The sequence below is a fragment of the Euprymna scolopes genome, chromosome 11 (assembly GCF_053919585.1).
Source record: "Euprymna scolopes isolate OS-2025 chromosome 11, ASM5391958v1, whole genome shotgun sequence".
In the NCBI taxonomy this organism is placed as follows: Eukaryota; Metazoa; Mollusca; class Cephalopoda; order Sepiida; family Sepiolidae; genus Euprymna; species Euprymna scolopes.
The window spans coordinates 58322895-58345210 of NC_136492.1; the positions used below are offsets into that span (position 1 = coordinate 58322895).

Here is a 22316-nt window from a genome sequence, read left to right on the forward strand (position 1 = left end):
ATGAGTTCTCCGAGGAACTACAAATACTTGTACCCCCTCGACGTAAATACGCCCGACAAACCTGACAAGCAGCTAAATCCCACCCCTACACAGTAGAGATCCCTAGATGTAAAAGAAAGCCTTACACGCCAATAGTTTCTTTCCCAGAACTGCTAGAGTTTGGAACTCCTTTCCGGAATTTTGCTTTCCCAACTGTACTGACATGCAGAAGTTCAAGTGTAATGTGAACAGACATCTTACTGCTCAACTCCTTACATAGCATCCTTGCAACATGTCCCTGGTAGTAGCCCTATTACATCAAAGAGGCAACAGCGCCTTGTTTAGAGTGAAAATGGAATTTAAAAGAAAGATACATAGTAGTTCAGCGTGTAATCCTAGGTTGAAAGAAAACGGTAGAAGAAGTATAGATAACTAACGTTGTCTTCTAAGCTTAATCTAAAGCACGAGTATGTCTGATCATTTGATTCCTTACTATGTTGTCCTGTTAAGATAAACTTGTTAGGGATATAGACGTCCGAGCTCGTGCATAAACTTGCCAGATTCCTACGAGCGAGTAGGGTGGAATCTTGGCAGGTCAAAACGATTACTGAAAATTGAAGTGTGTAGATCATTTTCGCCTAGTGCTAGGATATCTTGGTGTATACGAGGAGAAAGTATTATACACTATAGGATTAGTTCGAAGCCCTTGGATAATAGTAAATGTGAACCTCTCAAGAGAAGGTGAATTTATACTTTTGGGGAGCGTTTGTAGTTTGTAAGTATTACTTTTATTCTTATCAGGATTATTATTGTGTTTAGATAGAATAGATTGAGCAACATGGTTGTTGTTGGATGTCAGTAAACTCATACAAATAGACTATTAGTCGAGTCTTTATTTATGAGTTGTAGTCTCAGTAAACTCCAGCAGAGATAAATGCAGAATCTTTTATGCGCGACGTTACACTGCAGTTATTCCAGTATTATATAATACTAGAATACCCGTGACACGTTGGGTTAGTATGTTATATTAGCTATGGAATTCATGTATGAGCGTGACACTTGTGACGTAAAGAAAATAGTTGTTTTTTTACATAATAGAAATATTTTTATGAAAGTATATTAAAATGAAAACTCACAGACAGATCACTCAGACATGAAAAAAAAATCCTCCCTATTCGTATAAAGTTACCTATTTTTCCGAATAATCGCTCAAAAATCGAAAATTAAACATGATTTTCCTACGAATCGAAAGGAGACGAAACTTTAGCAGCAAAAACGTACATGAATCTACCGATGAGAAATATAAGAATGAAAAACCCATATTGGAATCCTTCAACAAATTTATAGAAACTTAAAATCTAAAAAAAAAAATTAATAAAACCTGAAGCAAAAAAATAATGTTTACGTTGTTATGGGTTAATATTTATGCGCGCATGCGCAACCGGATGTCGTAAGCCTGAAAGTGGGTTACATCACTCGTTACAAGGTCATTTGAGTTTTATAATTATCTAGATAATAATTCTTGATTATCCGTTTGATAACATGTAATTTGATATAAATTATGTCAATAGCTATTGCAGCTGCGTTAATGTATTTTATTTTAAAATATGCATTAGTATCATTAATAGAAGTCTAAAAAATACACTCCTCATGTAAACCACAATCTAACTTGCGTCAATCTCATAACATTACGATACAGACATATTCCCATTATAAGTAACGTTGTGATATAAGTTACTTTGATTAATCCTGCTTAGTATATACACCATCGCTTTAATTCTTCATCATAATATTACGCCTGCTAACATACACTGTCTCTAAGTTCTATTGTTGTCTTGGTTACCGATGTCGATAAAAACCTTTAGCGTAAATCCCATGTGCAGACATTATACATCTTGCATACGGATAAAATAGAACGGGTCCTGGATATGACCTTAAACTATATCCAGTGGTGAGGCCCCAGCTTGCGGCCTTTGGGGAGTGTGGAGCCACCCTTTAATTGCCATTGTTCCCAGGTCCACTCTGACCCGGAGTGGTAGTATGTGTTAAGGTCCTAACTATGGGTTAAATAGAAACTGACTTGAAAACAACAAATATATTATATTAAAATATTTTTCTTCAAAATCTTTGTATTCGAAATTAAATAACCTGAAAAGGGTTGATATGCCGTAAAACAATACCAACCAACCTAAAATAGAACGACACCTCAACTACCCCTATACCTCCCCCTGAATCTTAAATACATAAAAAACTTACATTATTTAAAATTATGACAGAAACCATATACTCATTTTTACACTACACTTTATATAGTAAGCTCCTTTTTATCTTAGAATTCAATATAGTTTCCCCTACCAACATCAATAATTTTATTTATTTAATTCGTTCCTGATGAATCCCTCGCAAGACGTCACATCCCCATTATGTTACCTAGCATCTTTTCTACTCTTCTGATGAGAAGCATTAGGCTTCTAAATACCTTGGTATAAAGAGTCCCTTTATTCCCCAACTAAATGTATACATATCCTTATTAAATAAATGACTCATTCTATATTTTCAAATATACAGTATTTGTGAATTCATTTTCCACTCCTATATATATATATATATATATATATATATATATATATATATATATATATATATATATATATATATATCAGAGAGGCGGTAGCACTCTCTATATAGGGATGGCCTGTACACGCCTATATACGCCTACAAAACAAACTATCCAAATCTCAACTAAAATTCAATTTATAAGTTTCAAAAAGCACATATTCTTACAGAGAAGCGTCTTACGAATCCAGCGAGTGTCAGAACGTCGGTTAAAATGTCAAAAGAGAGCAAAAAAAAGGGTAGAAAATGGCCAATTGTTCTTCTTTCTTCTTTCTTCTTCTGCTTTCTTCTTTCTTTTGAGACGATGTATCTCGGTGTACGAACGGTCTCTGACAACAGTTCAAGCATCAATCGACTTCTCTTTACACGGAAAAGTGCAGTGACCCATCGCTTTTTAGCTAACTCCATAATTAAATAAGATTACGTGTAATAACAAGTTTTAAACACTATATACCCAATGTAGACAGACCACTTAGAATACGGAACTTCTCTCAAAAGGGACAGTTCAAAATAATACACCGGATGCTCACAGACGTTCCAGTTTGCCAGTGGCCTATATTTCTTGGACGCTGAATATTTGAGGTGAATGTTAAGGTTTTTTCTTTAAACAGTAACCCACCAGCGTTAATGAAACCACGAAATCTTTATCTCAGTTGATCAAAATTGTTATAAGAGTAACCTATCAGCAATTACGACGTCAAAAAACAATGTTATAAAAACAAATAATTCTTCAGATTTTAGACTGTAAAATATGTACAAAATGTCAATGCTGTGACCAGGATTCGAACCTAGGTTAGCACGGCCACAACGTGGGGTCCCAACCTCTAGACGATCACGGCTAACACTGACGTCTGTCGCTCTTGGCAGAAAGACACATGACTACTGTCAAACTATTGAAAAATAAGGAGGAAACTTGAAATTCTCACGCATGCGCAAAAATACACTATAGCAACCATTGTTAAATGCAGCTGAATCTCTTCGCTCGCTAAGAAAAGTAGATCAGACCAGTTCTTCTAAGAACTCACCAAACGCCAAAGTAAATAAGTTAAATTAACCGCAAAAGAAACTGCAAGAAAGTAATCTTCTAAGAACTCACTGGAAGCTGACCAAAAAGAATCAAAATCCAAGCCTTAGCTACAAAAATAACTAGATATTGTGGCTACTATACACAATCTACTAATAAAAACAAGTAAGTTTTCTAAAATAAACTACAATAAATTAACCAAGTAACCTCACACTGCCACTGATTAGGACTTCATATAAAGATAACAACTACACTATTGGTGTATATACCGTTCCACACTTTAACTATTGGTGACGGGGCAGTATCTCAATTCTACGAGAGTTGTCTTGCTATAAGATAAGTGATATTATAGTAAGATACACATAAGTGTTATATGTTTACATTTAATAAAAAATGCCAAAGTCAGCACGTAGTAAAAAAGCTCAGAGAAATATAGACTATGAAAAAAACAAAGTCAAGGTATTATCTGAGCAAAAAGAATACTATCAGAAAAATGCTGAAATAATAAAAATTAAGTATCATGCAAATCCTGAGGCAAAGAAGGCTGCCTCACGTGCTGACTCAAAAGCACGGTATAACAGGGATCCCGAGGAGAAAAAACTGCCTCACGTGCTCTTTATAACAAAGAACCAGAAAAAAAGAAGGCTGCCCCACGTGCTGACTCAAAAGCACGGTATAACAGGGATTCTGAGGAGAAAAAAGCTGCCTCACGTGCTCTTTATAACAAAGAACCAGAAAAAAGAAGGCTGACTCACGGCATCTTTATAACAAAGAACCAGAAAAAAAGAAGGCTGCCTCACGTGCTCTTTATAACAAAGAACCAGGAAAAACGAAGGCTGCCTCACGTGCTGACTCAAAAGCACGGTATAACAGGGATCCCGAGGGGAAAAAACTGCCTCACGTGCTCTTTATAACAAAGAACCAGAAAAAAAGAAGGCTGCCCCACGTGCTGACTCAAAAGCACGGTATAACAGGGATTCTGAGGAGAAAAAAGCTGCCTCACGTGCTCTTTATAACAAAGAACCAGAAAAAAGAAGGCTGACTCACGGCATCTTTATAACAAAGAACCAGAAAAAAGAAGGCTGCCTCACGTGCTCTTTATAACAAAGAACCAGGAAAAACGAAGGCTGCCTCACGTGCTGACTCAAAAGCACGGTATAACAGGGATTCCGGGGGAAAAAAGCTGCCTCACGTGCTCTTTATAACAAAGAACCAGAAAAAAAGAAGGCTGTCTCACGTGCTGACTCAAAAGCACGGTATAACAGGGACCCCAAGGGGGAAAAAGCTGCCTCATGCACAAACTATTATAAATATAAATATCAAAAACTGCCAAATCTTTGCCAAAACGCCAAAGAATGAACCAAGAAAAATTTAATAGTGAAGGTATGAACATTTTAGAACTTTATAATACTCTAACTGTTTTATCAGAGAGGCGGTAGCACTCTCTATGTAATATAGAACCGATGGAGGACCAAGAGGCAACTCCTAAGGCCCAAAACCCAAAGACCTAAAACCCAGCAGGAAGCGACCTGCTACTAATGGAGGCGGCAATGAGCCGCCTCCTAAAAAAGACAATACTATCATGAATGTAAGTTTAAAAATAAGACTGTAAGTAAAAATACTAATTAACAAGAATAAAAAAGCATTGGAAATGCAAAAGGATATAGGGATGGTATGCCAAAAAGTATACAAACAAGATAGCTATGAATGGCTAGGCACATGGAAATAGAATTGCATCCAAAGTATAGCCCTATAGCTTTTTACAACCGTAATGATGGCACGGAATGAAGATTGGAGAAAAGCTATAGGGCTATACTTTGGATGCAATTCTATTTCCATGTGCCTAGCCATTCATAGCTATCTTGTTTGTATACTTTTTGGCATACCATCCCTATATCCTTTTGCATTTCCAATGCTTTTTTATTCTTATATATATATATATATATATATATATATATATATATATATATATATATATATATATATATATATATATATAGGAGTGGAAAATGAATTCACAAATACTGTATATTTGAAAATATAGAATATTTACATATATATATATATATATATATATATATATATATATATATATATATATATTATATATGTATGTAAATATTAAATAAAAACCATCTAAACAAGAATGTGTATCAACATTAAACAAGAATTAACTGATCATGAATGGACATCTAAATAGGAGTCATTTGACATATGTAACGTGGTCCGTTGCAGTTATAACCTCTGTCTGGCCCCAGGCGGTCTGATACCGTCGAAAAGGGACAAACAAACAAAAATAAATAAATCCGACTCGGCTTTTTTTTTACATGGGAGTCACCACTTATCAAGGCCCGGAAGCCACTCGGGGATAAGGGTCATTTGAATATAAATGACCATCAAAATTAAATAATGATTATTTAAACAAGAATGGTCATCAAAATTAAAAAAATGTATCATATGAATAGCTGTCAAGAGGTCAAAGTTCAACTATTTGACCTTTGAAAACTCTACCACATTCCTCTGCCAATTTTGGGTCTGATCACATGAAATTTTAGATATAGGTTACTTGGGCATGGATCAAACTTTTTAATTTGATTTGAGCCCAAAACAGAAATTGTTAAGGGGTCAGAATTGAGGGAAAAGTTTTAAAAACTTTGGTCTAAACATTTGAAATTTTACATAAAGTGTATTTAAACATAGGGCAATCTATTGAATCGAGTTTTGGCCGAATATTTCACTGCCAAGGTGTCACGGGTCAAAAGATTTTACCTTTGCGGTCTCCAGCAAACTATTCAGGTAATTGTGGGTCTAAACACTAGAAATGTTACATAAAGGATATTTAGACATGCAGCAAGCGTTTTAATCAGTTTCTGGCCGAGAATTTGGCTGCCAAGAGGTTAAAGTTTAAAAAGTTGACTCTTGTAGACTCTATCAAACTTCTCCATAATTTTGGGTCTAAACACTTTTTTTTTTTTTTTTTAATTACATTTTCACCCCAAACAAGGCACATTGCCACTTTGGTGTAGGGGGCTACTATCAGGGGAAACATCTACTGGGGTACTATGTAGGGATTAGGGCAGCGAGATGTTGGTTCACGTTGCACTTGAACTTATGCATGTCAGTACAGTTGGGGAAGCAGTGACCTGGAATGGAATTCCAAAGTCTAGCAGTTCTGGGAAAGAAACTACTGGAGTAGAAGGATCTTTTACATCTAGGGATCTCTACAGTGTGGGGGTGGGATTTTGCAGCTTGTCGGGTCTGTCGAGGGTGTTCACGTCGTGGGGGCACAAGTGCTTGCAGTTCTTCAGAGCATTCACCATTATAATACTTGTAGAACAGGCAGAGGGATGCAACGTTTCGACGATGGGACAGAGGCTGAAGTTTTGATGCCAGTTTAGGGCCTTTCAGATTTGCGACTCTCTTTTGAACCCTGTCAAGGAGCGAGAGACTAGTAGCCGATGCACCGGTCCAAATATGACAGCAATACTCCATACATGGGCGAATAGTGGCCTTATAGAGGTACAGGATACTTTCAGGTGTTAAAAGTTTTCTTGCAGCGGCCCTGGCAATGCCCTCGATGTAATTGTTCCAACTCATGTTTCCAGTGAACGTTAGGCCAAGGAGCTTGAGAGACGTACTCTCAGAGAAAGAGTCGTTGGCCATTGCTATAGGTGGTAGAGAAGGTTTCTTGTAATTATTGAATGAAACCAGTTTTGTCTTGGTGGCATTGAACGTTACCATCCATTTTTGTCCCCATTCCACTACTGATTGGAGGTCATCCTCTAGTGTTTCTGCCATTACTTTAGATATATGTTCGTTTGTTTTCCTGTCGTGCCTGCTATAGAGTGTGGTGTCATCAGCATATATACCCATCTCAGAGGCAATCTTGTCGGGGAGGTCATTTATGAATATCAGGAACAGCAGAGGTCCCAGGATAGATCCTTGGGGCACTCCCGCATTTATATCATATTGTTTAGATGTACGACCGTCGAGGACAACCTGGATTTTTCTCTTATCTAAGAAGGATTTAATTACGTTAAGTATTCTACCAGTGATACCGTAAGATCTAATCTTCCTGAGGAGACCCTCATGCCATACCCTGTCAAAAGCCTTAGATATATCTAGAGCTACCGCTCTTCCCTCTCCCGCTTTGTCCAGTGAATAATATATATGCGTTCAGAGATTACAGTGAGGATGTCTGCCGTGGAACGGGCTTGTCTAAATCCATATTGACGGTCGGTCAGAAGTTTAGCATCTGTAAGGTGCTGGACTAGAGCATGGTTAATTAAGGTCTCAAATATTTTGGCAAAAAGTGGGAAGAGGCTAATAGGGCGATAATTTAATGGGTCAGTTCTTTCGCCAGAATTCTTGAATACTGGTACTACAGAAGCAGTTTTCCAACAGCTCGGAAAGCAAGATTCATTAAGGCATTTGTTGTAGAGTTTGGAGAGAACTGGAGCTACTTCGGCTGAACACTTTTTTAATAGCACAGCTGGGATGAGGTCGGGTCCACATGCTTTGGAAGTGTCAAGGTTTTTTATGATAGTATGCACCTGAGCAGGGGTGATTTTCAGGTCGTCTTGCGTGGCGTCTGTCCGCATAGGAAATTGAGGTAGGGGGTGGTTTAGAGGGTCCAGTGTGGAGTTGGAGGCAAACCGACTGGCAAGCATGTTAGCCTTCTCGGTTGCTGAGCAAACAACCTCGTGATTGTTGGTTAGTGGGGGAATTGTTGATTGCCCATTATTTACTACACTGTTGTAGATTTTCCAGAAGTCACGAGTTCCTAATTTCTGTGCTTCGATGCGTTTTTTAGTGGTTTCCGTAAATTCCCTCTTAGCTGTCGCTATTTCTTTCTTAACGTTACTTCTAGCTTCTATGTACTTCTGTCTGTTTGAACTGGACTTATGTCGATTAAACCTGCGGAATGCATGCTGCCTTTGAGCAATGGCAGTTGCGCAAGTCGAAGTAAACCATTGGGGAGAGTGGGGCTTGCTATAGAATTTCCGCATGGGAACATGCGCTTCGATTGCAGTTTTGAACCATTCAGTCGTCTCGGTTGCAACCTGCTCAGCAGGAAGACAAAAAATATTTCCCCATGGGGCGTCTCTGATAAGATCTCTGATAGCTTCCCAGTCAGCCTTTTTATAATACCTCGTTGTTTTGAGCACTGGCTCTTCAGTTTTGGGTCTAGAGTTTAGGGCGATATTTATTCAGATACTTGAAAGTGCGATATTTATTCAGATACTTGAAAGGGCGATATTTATTCAGATACTTGAAAGTGTAGGTTACCTGGACATGATCAAACTTTTTAATATATATATATATATATATATATATATATATATATATATATATATATATATATGCACATAAAGTTATGAACAGTAAAAGGGACCCAGAAAAGCCGGGCTTAACTGCTAGTATATCTATAAAAGTTAAATTGTTTTGTTTTTTTTTGTTTTTTTTTTTCTTCCTTTGAAGATTGTAATGCTGGGTATGGGGCAGCCAAACCAGCTTCCAACATTGCCCCGCTTAAAAAATACTATGTCAATTTTCAGTCTATAGACTCGAGATTTAACATAAGGGGTATTTAGGAAAATCTTTTTAATCGTTTTTCGCCCAGAAATTTAGCTTCAAGGGGTCAAAGTTCAACGATTTAACATTTGAAAACTCTACCAAAATCTTCTGACAATTTTCGGACTAAACACTTAAAATTTTAGATCTAGGTTACTTGGACATGGATCGAACTTTTTAATTCGAGTTGAGCTCAAAACAATAAATGTGAAAATTGAGGTCAAAGTTTTAAAAAAATTGATCTCTCAGCCAGTTCCCTGTCTAAACATTTGAAATTTTACATAAAGTGTATTTAAATATAGGCCAATCTTTTGAATCGGGTTTTGGCCGAATATTTTACTGCCAAGGAGTCAAATGTCAAAGATTTTACCTTTGCGGTCTCCAGCAAACTATTCAGGTAATTGTGGGTCTAAACTCTTGAAATGTTACATAAAGGATATTTAGCGTTTTAATCAGTTTTTGGCCAAGAATTTGGCTGCCAAGAGGTTAAAGTTTAAAAAGTTAACCTTTGTAGACTCTATCAAACGTCTCCATCAATTTGTGGTCCAAACACTTGAACACTTGAAATTTTAGATGTAGGTTACTTGGACACGAGTCAAACTTCTTAATATATATATATATATATATATATATATATATATATATATATATATATATATATATGCACATAAAGTTATAAAAAGTACATAGGTCTGCGGCAAAGCCGGGCTGAACATCTAGTATTGAATAAGATTCATTAACAATGGATGAATATCAACATTAAATGGTGAACCTTTAAGATGAATGATCATAAAGATTATATAGGATCTTATGGCCATAAAAATAATAAGGATAACATGAACATAGATGATCATATATATATATATATATATATATATATATATATATATAGTAATTTGAAAAATATATATGGCGATTAAGCTACACTGAATATTCGGCGTTTCATCCAATCAAGGATTCCTCAGGCTTATGCGCGAATTCTGTGGTTGTTTATCGTTTTTATATGGTCCTCTTCTATTGAGGATTGGCTAACTAAATCCTCAATAGAAGAGGACCATATAAAAACGATAAAAAAAACCACAGAATTCGGCCATAAGCCTGAGGAATCCTTGATTGGATGAAACGCCGAATATTCAGTGTAGCTTAATCGCCATATATATTTTATAAATTACTAACTAGCTCTACCTACGTATTGAGCACTTTTGAAGTAAATACTTAAAGTTTACGCATAAATCTATACTTTCGTATATTCATTTTATGTGAGTAAATGAAGTAGTTATATATACATATATATATATATATATATATATATATATATATATATATAACAGATAGGCTTGCACTATCGATGAAACCGTATTTCTGGTTTTCGACTTCCGGTTTCAGAAATTCGTTAGCTTAAAAAGAGAATGACCATGTATTTTCATTAATATCGGTATTATTTTTTGTAGGTTAGAAGCCCATGAATTTGACATTTTTCTAACGTCTATATATTTTGTTCTTGTCACTTATATTGTGTCTAATTTCATGTGGAAATCAAATGTTATTCGTTTGTAGGTCCTCATTTTTTTTTACCGAAAATTGCTTCTTTTTTTTTCGTTTTCAAAATAGACACACCTTTCCAATACGCTACCTCCCCTCTTTGTTAAGCATTTGTTTTACAATTTTAAAATTAAGAAATGGTCACACATCTAGCGAAGAGCGATCGCTAGAAATTTAGAATTTTATTTTTTAAAATGTATGCTTTTTACGTCCAAATTTTGAAATGCAATGACGAGTTAAGCTCTCACTTGGTTTTTTGTTTGCTTTTTAAGTGAACTTAGTATTTATTTTACCTAACTTTAAACATATCATCTTAGTTTAAACATTTCTTTTACAATTTTATCATTTAAAAAATACATTGTATGCATTTAGCGTCCCAAGATTTTACAACGATTAATTACTTTGTATTTTCATGGCAAGAAGTGTCAGGTACTTTTTCTTTTAATTATGAAACTACTTAGGTAATCATTTATTTCGTTTTTAACCAATTTTTATATAACGATATAATATACACTTTGTGAACGAAGCAAAAGTTGTTGACAGGTGAGGGTATAATTAATGTTTATTAATTGGCATTAAATTACGATAAGAGAATTGCTTTAAAACAAAAGCACAAACCAAAAATGTTTTCTTATGTAAAACAGAAAAATACTTGATCAATTTATGTGATTTATAAAAGTATTTTCTTTACCCAATATTTATTTGTATGTGATTAAAAATGTTTTTACAAATTTATTATATGTCGTCTTTTTTTAAGATGTTTTCTTACAGATAAATGTAGTTTAATCTCGTGGAGTTAAAAACAATGATTTTAACATAAATATACAACATACAACTTTAATCAAAGGCAAGAACAAATTATTTTTCTATAGTTATAAGAATATAATTATATTTAATGATTTTAGTAGCATTCCTGCAACATCTTGAGTTTTCTTTTTAATCGTCACTTAAAAATATTTTCTCTTCTAAAAAGGATAAGAAACTTGCTGTTGTAGTACTCAAGTGCCTCCTTAATTTGTTAGTGCTTGCAGTAGTGCTCTGGAAGCCTCTAGAGTTTTATTTTGTTCATTCATCAGTTAAAAACCAATAAAAATAATATTATCTTAAAATCACTTAGTTGAAATAGTTTTCTCTTACCATTCAAGGCCCTACGGGCCGACGTGTTGTATTGTATTTAATAACATTTATGGTAATAACATAGTATGTAATAACATTTATGTAATGACATAGTATGTAATAACATAGTATTTAATAACATTTATGGTAATCAATATTTTATAATGGTCATCTGAATATAGATGACAATCAACATTAAATAACTGTCATTTGAATATACAAGAGGATCCATATTAAATGGGTACGATTTTAACATGTACGATTATGAACATCAAATATTGATCATCTGAACATTGACGAATATCGAAATTAAATAAGATGACAATCCACATTAGATAAAGATCACCTGTAAATTCATGGCTATCAACATTAAATAATGATTATTTCAACATTAATGACTATCGATATTGAATGAGTACCATATGAACATGAACAAGCATCCATATTCAGTAATTGTAATCTTTTCATGGATGACTATTAACATTAAATAAATATAATCTAACTATGAGCATTGATCAAAATTTAATTTTTAAATTTACACACGCGAGCAGAAATCGCTAAGCAATATACAAACGTACGATTGACTTACCGTCGCTCTTAACAGAAACAGGAGCATTCCATCTTTTGGATCTGCAATGTAAAAGATGTTAAAATATTACGGCTTCAATACTAGAAATTTCAAAAATAATTGTCAAACAAGATTCACATCTAAATATTAGTCGTCTGTTTGTTTTTGATGAAATTGCTAAGCTCAAAACAACAATACAAATATGCAAGCACACGCACACACACACACACACATCATATATATATATATATATATATATATATATATATATATATATATATATATATATACTTCCGTTCCGTCTTTAAAGACAAAGGATAACCCTTAGGGGCAGTACCGCGTGTAATTGTGAGACAAGGGTTGCGCAATCTCAGATCACACCTCTCCTGAATCGGCACTACTTGAGTTCAGCGGCAAGGAGAAGACCAGGACGAATGGAAACAATATATATATATATATATATATATATATATATATATATATATATATATATATATATATATATATATAGTAAATTATGAAAATGCACATGCCAATTAAGCTACACAGAGTCTCACGCATTTGATCCACGTAGAAAATTATTAGGCTATAAAAATCGAAGGTTCTTTTTTACTTAATTGCCATATATATTTTCAGATATCACTATCTAGTTCTATTTACATATTAAGCACTGTAAAAGTAAATACTAAAAATTGATGCATGGAATATTATATCTCATAACATTATATATATATATATATATATATATATATATATATATGAAAGTGAAATTGTCTGTCTGTGCGTCTTTGTGTGTACATTTCCCTATTACACTATTATGACAATTTTCAGTTTACACACTCGAGATTTTGGGCGAAAATTGGGCTGCCAAGAAGTCAAAGTTGAAAGAGTTGACCGATGCAGACTTTACTAAACTCCTCCGCAATATTGTGTCTAAACACTTGAAATTTTAGATGTAGGTTACCTAGACATGAGTCAAACTTTTTATTATATATATATATATATATATATATATATATATATATATATATATATATATATATACATAAAGTTATTAACAGTACATAGGGCCCAAACAAAGCCGGGCTAAACGGCTAGTATATATATATATATATATATATATATATATATATATATCGAAAGAGAGAGAGAAAGAGAAAGAGATGAAGACTGAAGGATCGGTCGAAAATTATGTACTTGTAAAAAAAGTTGTTTAATTGTTTTTCATAATATCATTTTGTATTCCTGCACGTCACCAATTGAAAACTAATAAAGAAAAGTTATAAGCTTTTATACTTTTCGTATTCTTTTTTATACATTTTCATATATATATATATATATATATATATATATATATATATATATATATATATATATATATATATATGAAAAATAGATTGGAGGTGGAAGGATCTGAAGGCTCAACGTTTCGCCAGATTTATGCGGGCTTTTTCAAGAGGGATTGTCATTGACGAGGGGGTCGGAAGATTTGGGACTATATATGATGATGGGGGAGAGCAGCATGTTTTCTCATGTAAATTAGATGCCTCTATACATATATAAATTTTATGATTAGAGAAAATAATAATAATAATAATTTTGAGTAAACTGACATAGTGATTTGACAAATTGCGTCTAAAAGTAAAAAAGTAATAAAATAAATAGATAAAATGAGATAAGGAAATTAATTGGGCAAAAATATCGTCGGGTTTTAAAAGATAGCGTGTAGAAATATAAACGTGATAGATGAAATAAATAAATAAAATAATAAAATGAAACGAGATTACGAACGGAGTTTTTAAAAATTAGAGACAATTGAATTAGGATAAAATAGCGTAGTAACTTGAAAAATGACGTCTAAAAATAGGAATAGAAAGTGATAAAATGGCGTCTAAAAATAGGCGGTGACAAAATAAAATACAGTAAATAAGTAAAAAAAAAATAATAAAAATGAAGTAAAATTACGAGTGGATCTATATATATATATATATATATATATATATATATATATATATATATATATATGTTTCAAGTTTAACCAGTGTCTAAATTGTTCTCTTTAATAATTATTTTCGACATACAGGGAGCAACGTGGAAAACCCCCTTTCTTTGTTTAATTATATTCTTGGAATGGGAGATTATAGCCGACTCAATTACATGTCGTGTGGATCTGTTATGTATGTGTTTAAGGGAAGTCGCTTTGTTAAAATTAAAATGGTGATCGTTCTCCATGATGTGAAAAATATGGCGTTGAGTGTATTGTTGTTTTTTACATCTCTTTTGTGTTCATATATTCTTTTATTTAAATTACGTTGAGTTTCTCCTACGTATATTTTACCACAATCAAGGCAGGCTATGGAATATATATTCCGGCCTTGATGTAAGTGTTGGTATTAGTTATAATTTTACGTGTTAGATCCCTAATTGTTTAAGAGGTTAGTTTTGTTATTTGAATGCCTGTTTTATTTAGGTTTTTATAGATTATGTCGTTGTTTTAATTAGTTGGTAATATTAATTGTATGTCGTGTGTTTGGCTATTTAGAGCATTATCTCGGTTTCGGTTATGGTATGATGAGAATAAAAATGTATGTAATCGTTTTTATTCGTAACTTTCCGATGGATTTTAAAAGCCAGATGATCGCTGTTATTTATGTTATTGATGTCCAGAAAAGGTATGGAGTTGTTGTTTTTCTCTTTCATACGTATAGTTTATAGTCGGTTCCTTTTAATTTATTAGTATTACTCTCTAAAAAAAAAAGGAAAACATGGGGAGAAAAATCAAATGGTCATCTATGTATCCGTAGTAGGAAGTGCCCTTGGGCAATTTATATTTCATGGGTCCGGTTTCTATGAAATCCAAAAATAGATATGCCAATATCCCACTTAGGGGGTTACTCATGGGCAGTCCAAATTTCTGCTAATAGTAGAGTCCATCGAATGCGAAATACATTATGTCAACGCATATACTTATAATTTTAATTATATTATCTATTGGCAGAGGTAATTTAATTTTGTTCATTTTATGCACATATGTATAATATATATATATATATACATACACGCATATATATATATATATATATATATATATATTAAAAAGTTTGACTCATGTCCACATCGAATATTTCAAGCGTTTAGACCCTAAATTGCGGACAAGTTTCATGAAATCTGCATCGGTCAACTCTTTCAACTTTGGCTTCTTTGCAGCCAAACTTTTTGCCCAAATCGGGCGAAAAGTTGAGCGTTTAGGTCCTTTCACCTCCAATCTATTTTTCATATCGTCCGATTTCATCCATCTTAACAATCATATATATATATATATATATATATATATATATATATATATATATATATGCTAGCAGGAAGAAACGAAGTTGTCCGGGATTAAATGAGAATCAACGAATGTTAGGCCCTATTTTATTGTCATCGAAATCGGAAAAATCGCCCATTTTTTAATCAAATTGGTTGATTGCCTGCTCTACTCAGAGAGCCGCTCCCGCAGTGTATATACCACGATCAGCCGGTCACTGGGGTGTGACCGACAGACGTGTTATAGTAAATGTCTTAAAGCGGTCTCATGAAGACATGAAAATGGGCCAGTCATTAGGGTCTGTGTAGTAAGAAGAAAATCATACCTGAGATGTTGGTTTTGGGTGTGGCTCCTTTCCTTTCTCAAGATGATCTCTTCACCCTGGTGGCATTCTGGTGGGAATCTTCATTTCTTTGTCCTCAGGGCCGCCTTTCGACTTAAGACATTTATGAAGGAATTCATTGCAGACACAAGAAAAACGACACGCGACACAATTGTAATATACAAAGGTATAACTAACTATTTTATTTTACATTAGAGATACAATATATATTACAAAAAAAACAATTTACAATTAATTTTTACAATAGGCTTTTCAAAGCTAACTAACCTACCCTAACTAGTGTTGAGGGAGGGGGTGGCCCCCCTCATTTACGGAGAGACAGTCTATGCGTCCTCACATCATGGTGGTCGTGCAGGAAAGAGACAGAAAGATAGCAAGGGGATTATGGGAAGGGGTTTCTTTGTATCTCTACGCTCATGGACAATTTACCACCCGTCCATGCTGCAGAGTGTGTTAGAAACAGTGGCACAAGGAAATAGTGCCACATCCCTCCCTATGCTATCCGAAATTTATGAGCATTCATAAATTTCAGAAGTCCATAATTTTCCGTGAATGGTTCGTCAACCGGCCGTCAGCAATCAATGTCTCCATGCTCTACGTTCCATCAGGAACTCAGTGAAGCAAGTTATCTTTTCCACCAGGCTCCTGGTAGGCTGGTATACTGCTTCAAATACCAGAGAGGGTAATCATCCTCGCCCTCCATCGAGGCAATGGCATCACGATTTCAGTTACTGGATTTACACTTTGTTAAGCAACCAGTATAATATTTTTTTAACAAAGCCGGATTTTACGTGAGTTCATCACGCCGACCTATACGTAGTTGACTAAGCCGGATTCTACGTGAGTTTATCACGCCGACCTATACGTATTTCACTAAGCCGGATTCTACGTGAGTTTATCACGCCGACCTATACGTATTTCACTAAGCCGGATTCTACGTGAGTTTATCACGCCGACCTATACGTATTTCACTAAGCCGGATTCTACATGAGTTTATCACGCCGACCTATACGTATTTCACTAAGCCGGATTCTACGTGAGTTTATCACGCCGACCTATACGTATTTCACTAAGCCGGATTGTACGTGAGTTTATCACGCCGACCTATACGTATTTCACTAAGCCGGATTGTACGTGAGTTTATCACGCCGACCTATACGTATTTCACTAAGCCGGATTGTACGTGAGTTTATCACGCCGACCTATACGTATTTCACTAAGCCGGATTCTACGTGAGTTTATCACGCCGACCTATACGTATTTCACTAAGCCGGATTCTACGTGAGTTTATCACGCCGACCTATACGTTTTTTAATTTAGTCTGCATAACATTATTTTCGTAACTGGATTTACGCTCCCTTCAGCAACCAGTATAATGTATTTTAACCAAGTCGGAGTTACGTGACCTCATCACGCCGACCTATATGTATTCCAAGTTATTACTTCAGTTACTGGACTTACGCTCTCTTCAGCGACCAGTATAATGTATTTTAGATAAGTCGGGGTTACGTGACCTCATCACGCCGACCTATATGGATTTAGTAAAACCTTGGTCTTCAGAGGTTCTAATCCAATTAATTCTGTTAGAGCAAGGAGTCTGCCGCCGAGCGACCAATAAAAACTATCCACCACGGAATATTTATTAATTATATAAAGAATTAATTAAGAAGGGCACTCAGCCTTCATGAGTTAGAATACTCAATTAGGGGGAAAAAAATTCCAAAAATAAACAATTCAGAAACCTGGTATACATTAAATCAATGAAATAAGGTGTTAACAATTTTTTTTTTCTTAAAAAGAAAACACTTTTAAAAAATCATTTCAGAGCACCTCGGTCACAATTAGAATTTGTTTACACAATGCAAACGCATTTCAGTTATTACATTCATAATTAACTTTTTCCCAAATTTCAGGGTACATTTAAAAAGTATGTGTATTTTTTTTCAAAACTTGATTTACAAAAGATCATTAAAATTTAATTCCAAAATTTAAAAATTATTTCAAGTATTTTGGTTCATCGGTAAAATCAATTTATGTTAGTTAACTTCTTTCCAAAGTAATTCATTTATTATTATAAAAACCAATCTTCTCAAAAGGTCATAAACTTCGAATAGACCCATTTTTCGTAATACAATTCAAAAATTATTCCAAACATTTGGTTCATTATTAAAATTAATCTTCCGAAAAGATCATAGAAAATTCATTTTGAATCAATTCACCCTTCACAATGAGATTCAGAGACATCCCAAAACTTTTTCATTTCGTAATTATTATTTTTAAAATTCAGTGTACATTTAAAGTTATTTAATTGATTCTTAAAAATCATTTCTTCTTTTAGACCATTATCCAGGTCATTTCGAATTCAGAAACTTTTCATGTTAATTAACTTTATTTTCCAAAGTAATTATTTTATCATTTAAAAGCAATTCTTTTCCTAAACTCACTCACAAGGATTATTTCGAATTAATAAACTCCCGCCACACCTGGGAGTCACATTAGTTAACAACCAGTTCTGTATAGTTAACAGCTCGAAAAAATTAAAATTTCAATTTAAGAGAGATCTTTCTAGACTGAGGAAATCTTTTTTTTCTTAATAATTAATTCAATTTTACGTATATACTCCTCAGTCAATATTTCAGAGACCCCTATCATACGGTCCAATTTCAAATAAACCTTCAATTAAAGAACTCGCTCGAATAATTCTTCCTTAAAAATAATCTAGAATTGAGGAAAATTTCTTTCGTTAGTCAAATAATATTTCCTTAGAAATTATTAAAAATTCAGAGAATATTCGAAATGTAATAGCGTAATTTTTCTTTAAAAAAGCTATGAACATTTCAGAGAACTCTCAAAAAAATTAACGTAATCATGTAACAGTTGACTTTTCCAAACACTCGAAGACTTCAAAAAAGTACTTTAAGTGCTGTTTGAATAATCGTCTCAGTTTTTATTTTTAATAAAAAAACAATTGAAGACATCATTTAATGTAATTTAACGAAGCATAAATAATTTTGTTCTTTAAACTTGGTAGAAAAATTAAAAAAAACTCCAAGTTAATTCGTTATTATATGCCCTCCTGCAATCAGCCATGGGGGTTTAGCTATACAATCATTAAAACGCAAGAGTAGAGAAAGAGAATGAGGGGAAAAAGAAGGGGATAGAGGCAGAGCGATGCCATTACACACCCCACCACCCTCATAACACCATTACGTAATAACAAAAAAAAAATCTTCGACGATTTTAAAAGTCACTCTCTCGTCCTCACAGGTAAGGGAATGAGAGAGAGATAGAGAGAAGAAGAGAGAGAGAGAGGCAGGTAGCGTTGTTCTACCACCCATCCCTTAACAACCTCACAAACACCATGACGAGGTCATCTTAGCTTATCTTTCCCATGTGCGGCCATTGTTTTAAAAAATGAGTGACAGGTAGACATTAAACATTTCTACGAGTTTAAAAAATAATAAAATAGAAAAAAATCTTGTTTTTATCAATTTTGTAAGGCGCTGACACAAAGAAAACTTCGTATTATGTAATCTAAATTTTTAGCGATAATATTTTTTCTCTCCCTTCTTTTCTTTTTTTAACAGACAAAAAAAATAAATAAAAAACATTATCAAATCAAAAAGTCCCCTTATATTTCAGCGTAAATTGGTACCTAACCTGAAAAATAAACACATCAACTGTTCATGGAATAAAATATAATGTAAAAGTTCTATTTTTTCAAATCTGAATCTAACACTTGCAAAGTCAAAAGAATTTTTTTAAAAAGTCCTATATTTTTATAAACCTGAAATAAAGATCAGATAAAAAATGTTAGGTATCCTTTATTTTCTTTCCTTTTTTTTTTTTTTAAATTTATTTTTCGAGCTTCGTGTTTGAAGGATTTTTTTCTTTTCTTTTTTCTTTCATGTAATAACAAGATGCAGAGATATACACACATATCGATATATATCCGGAGAGAGACAGAAAGAGAGAAAGCGTGAGAGAGAAAGAGATATTGCATATTTTAGAGACAATTTCTTTTTGTCTCTGTTTTTTTTTGTGTAGGACACATTTCTTACTTTTTTTTTTCGAAGGGTTACTTTCAATACTCTTTTTTTTTTTAAATCGATCTTTTGCAAACTGTTTTTTTTTTTTTTTTTTTTTTGTAGGTGCAAGACAATTTTTTGTTCAGGTTCTGAATTTTCTTTTTGAGTGCGTTTTTTTTTTTTTTTTTGTGCGCGTGTGTACTGGTCTGCCATTTTTTAAAAATTTTGCCAGAAATAATAGTTTTTTCCGTTTTTAAAGACCGTGGACCATTTTTTTTTTATTCGATTCGTCTAGTGGTCGTTATTTTTGGTTGTGCCGTGGGTTTAAGGGTCGAAATTATTTCCATGCTGGGAAACAATATGTTCTGGTCATAGTGCAACATTTATACTGCGACACAGATGCGACGAGATCCGTCTGGTAATTAACCAGGGTCAATCCTGGTCACGGCACCATTTATACCACGATCAGCCGGTCACTGGGGTGTGACCGACAGACGTGTTATAGTAAATGTCTTAAAGCGGTCTCATGAAGACATGAAAATGGGCCAGTCATTAGGGTCTGTGTAGTAAGAAGAAAATCATACCTGAGATGTTGGTTTTGGGTGTGGCTCCTTTCCTTTCTCAAGATGATCTCTTCACCCTGGTGGCATTCTGGTGGGAATCTTCATTTCTTTGTCCTCAGGGCCGCCTTTCGACTTAAGACATTTATGAAGGAATTCATTGCAGACACAAGAAAAACGACACGCGACACAATTGTAATATACAAAGGTATAACTAACTATTTTATTTTACATTAGAGATACAATATATATTACAAAAAAAAACAATTTACAATTAATTTTTACAATAGGCTTTTCAAAGCTAACTAACCTACCCTAACTAGTGTTGAGGGAGGGGGTGGCCCCCCTCATTTACGGAGAGACAGTCTATGCGTCCTCACATCATGGTGGTCGTGCAGGAAAGAGACAGAAAGATAGCAAGGGGATTATGGGAAGGGGTTTCTTTGTATCTCTACGCTCATGGACAATTTACCACCCGTCCATGCTGCAGAGTGTGTTAGAAACAGTGGCACAAGGAAATAGTGCCACACTGGGAAGAGGTTTTACATACCTCTTTACAATGACTTAGTTTACAATACCTTTATAGCTTACGTTGCAGTGTAGAGAATCTGTTGATTTTATGAAATTATTTTTACACAATCACTTAAATTAAAGTTAAACCAATAAAAAGTATCATGCTTCAATTGTGCTCTAAAAAGGACGTTTCGAACGCATCCTTGATTTATAAAAGAATTTAAAGTTGATTTGTTTGGAAAGCTGGGCTTTTCTGTTTGTGCGGTGATAAAACTTCTCGAATGCACTTGTAATGTTCGGTTGTATATAAGTGTTAACTTATGTTAAAATTAAACTTTCCTGTTTTAATCGGATATTTTCGATTAGAGATTTTCGATATTTATCAAACCTATTCCGGTGCAAAACCTAGGTATGAATACCTCCAGACACATGAAGGAGGTCCTTGTGATATTAAAAAAAAAATCAGCCCAGAGGTTCCTAATTCATAGGGAACTCTCTCCTTCTCTCTCTCTCTCTCTCTCTCTCTCTCTCTCTCTCTCTCTCTCTCTCTTTCTATCACACACACAGAAATAAGATTCCTTCATTCACATATATACATATATATATATATATATATATATATATATATATATATATATATATATATATATATATATATATATATATACTAGCGGGGTCAGAGAGCACCCAGCTTGACCCAGGCGTTAAGTACGCTTAAATAATATATTTTAAAGTATCAAGTACGCTTAAATAATATATTTTAAAGTATCAAGATTTCGTATATATTATTATAGAGTCGTGATTTCAAAAGTAAAAAAAAAGATATTTAAGTTCAATCAGCTAGATGAGAAAACGAAACTGTAGTATTCAAAGCTGGTGAGGTTACCACTGTGCCAATGTGATACCCATAAAATCCGATTTAAAATTAAAAATTTAAAATAAACTAAGATGAATGTACAAAATGTTTATCATTTTTTTAATTTTGACCGATTTTTGATCCTTTAAAAACAATTTTAACCGGCTAAAAATCCATAATTAAATGGCCAGTAAAAAAAATCCAATCCGTCGAGGCCCCTCGCACCGTCCTCTGACTTGTAGTTTCGGAGGAGATAAAGGTTGAAAATATTGAGACAGACAGACAGA

The 22316-nt window shown here is 33.9% G+C and overlaps 1 protein-coding gene across 2 annotated transcripts in view; it reads right to left on the bottom strand.

The window, feature by feature from the left end:
* The window catches only part of LOC145287865 (protein FAM124A-like), a 793464-nt gene that overhangs the window by 314640 nt on the left and 456508 nt on the right, over nucleotides 1–22316 (bottom strand). For both annotated transcript variants that reach the window (XM_080135745.1, XM_080135744.1), the window contains exon 2: nucleotides 12441–12481. In XM_080135745.1, the coding sequence (XP_079991871.1) occupies nucleotides 12441–12481 (41 nt within the window). The remainder of the gene's footprint in view (nucleotides 1–12440; nucleotides 12482–22316) is intronic.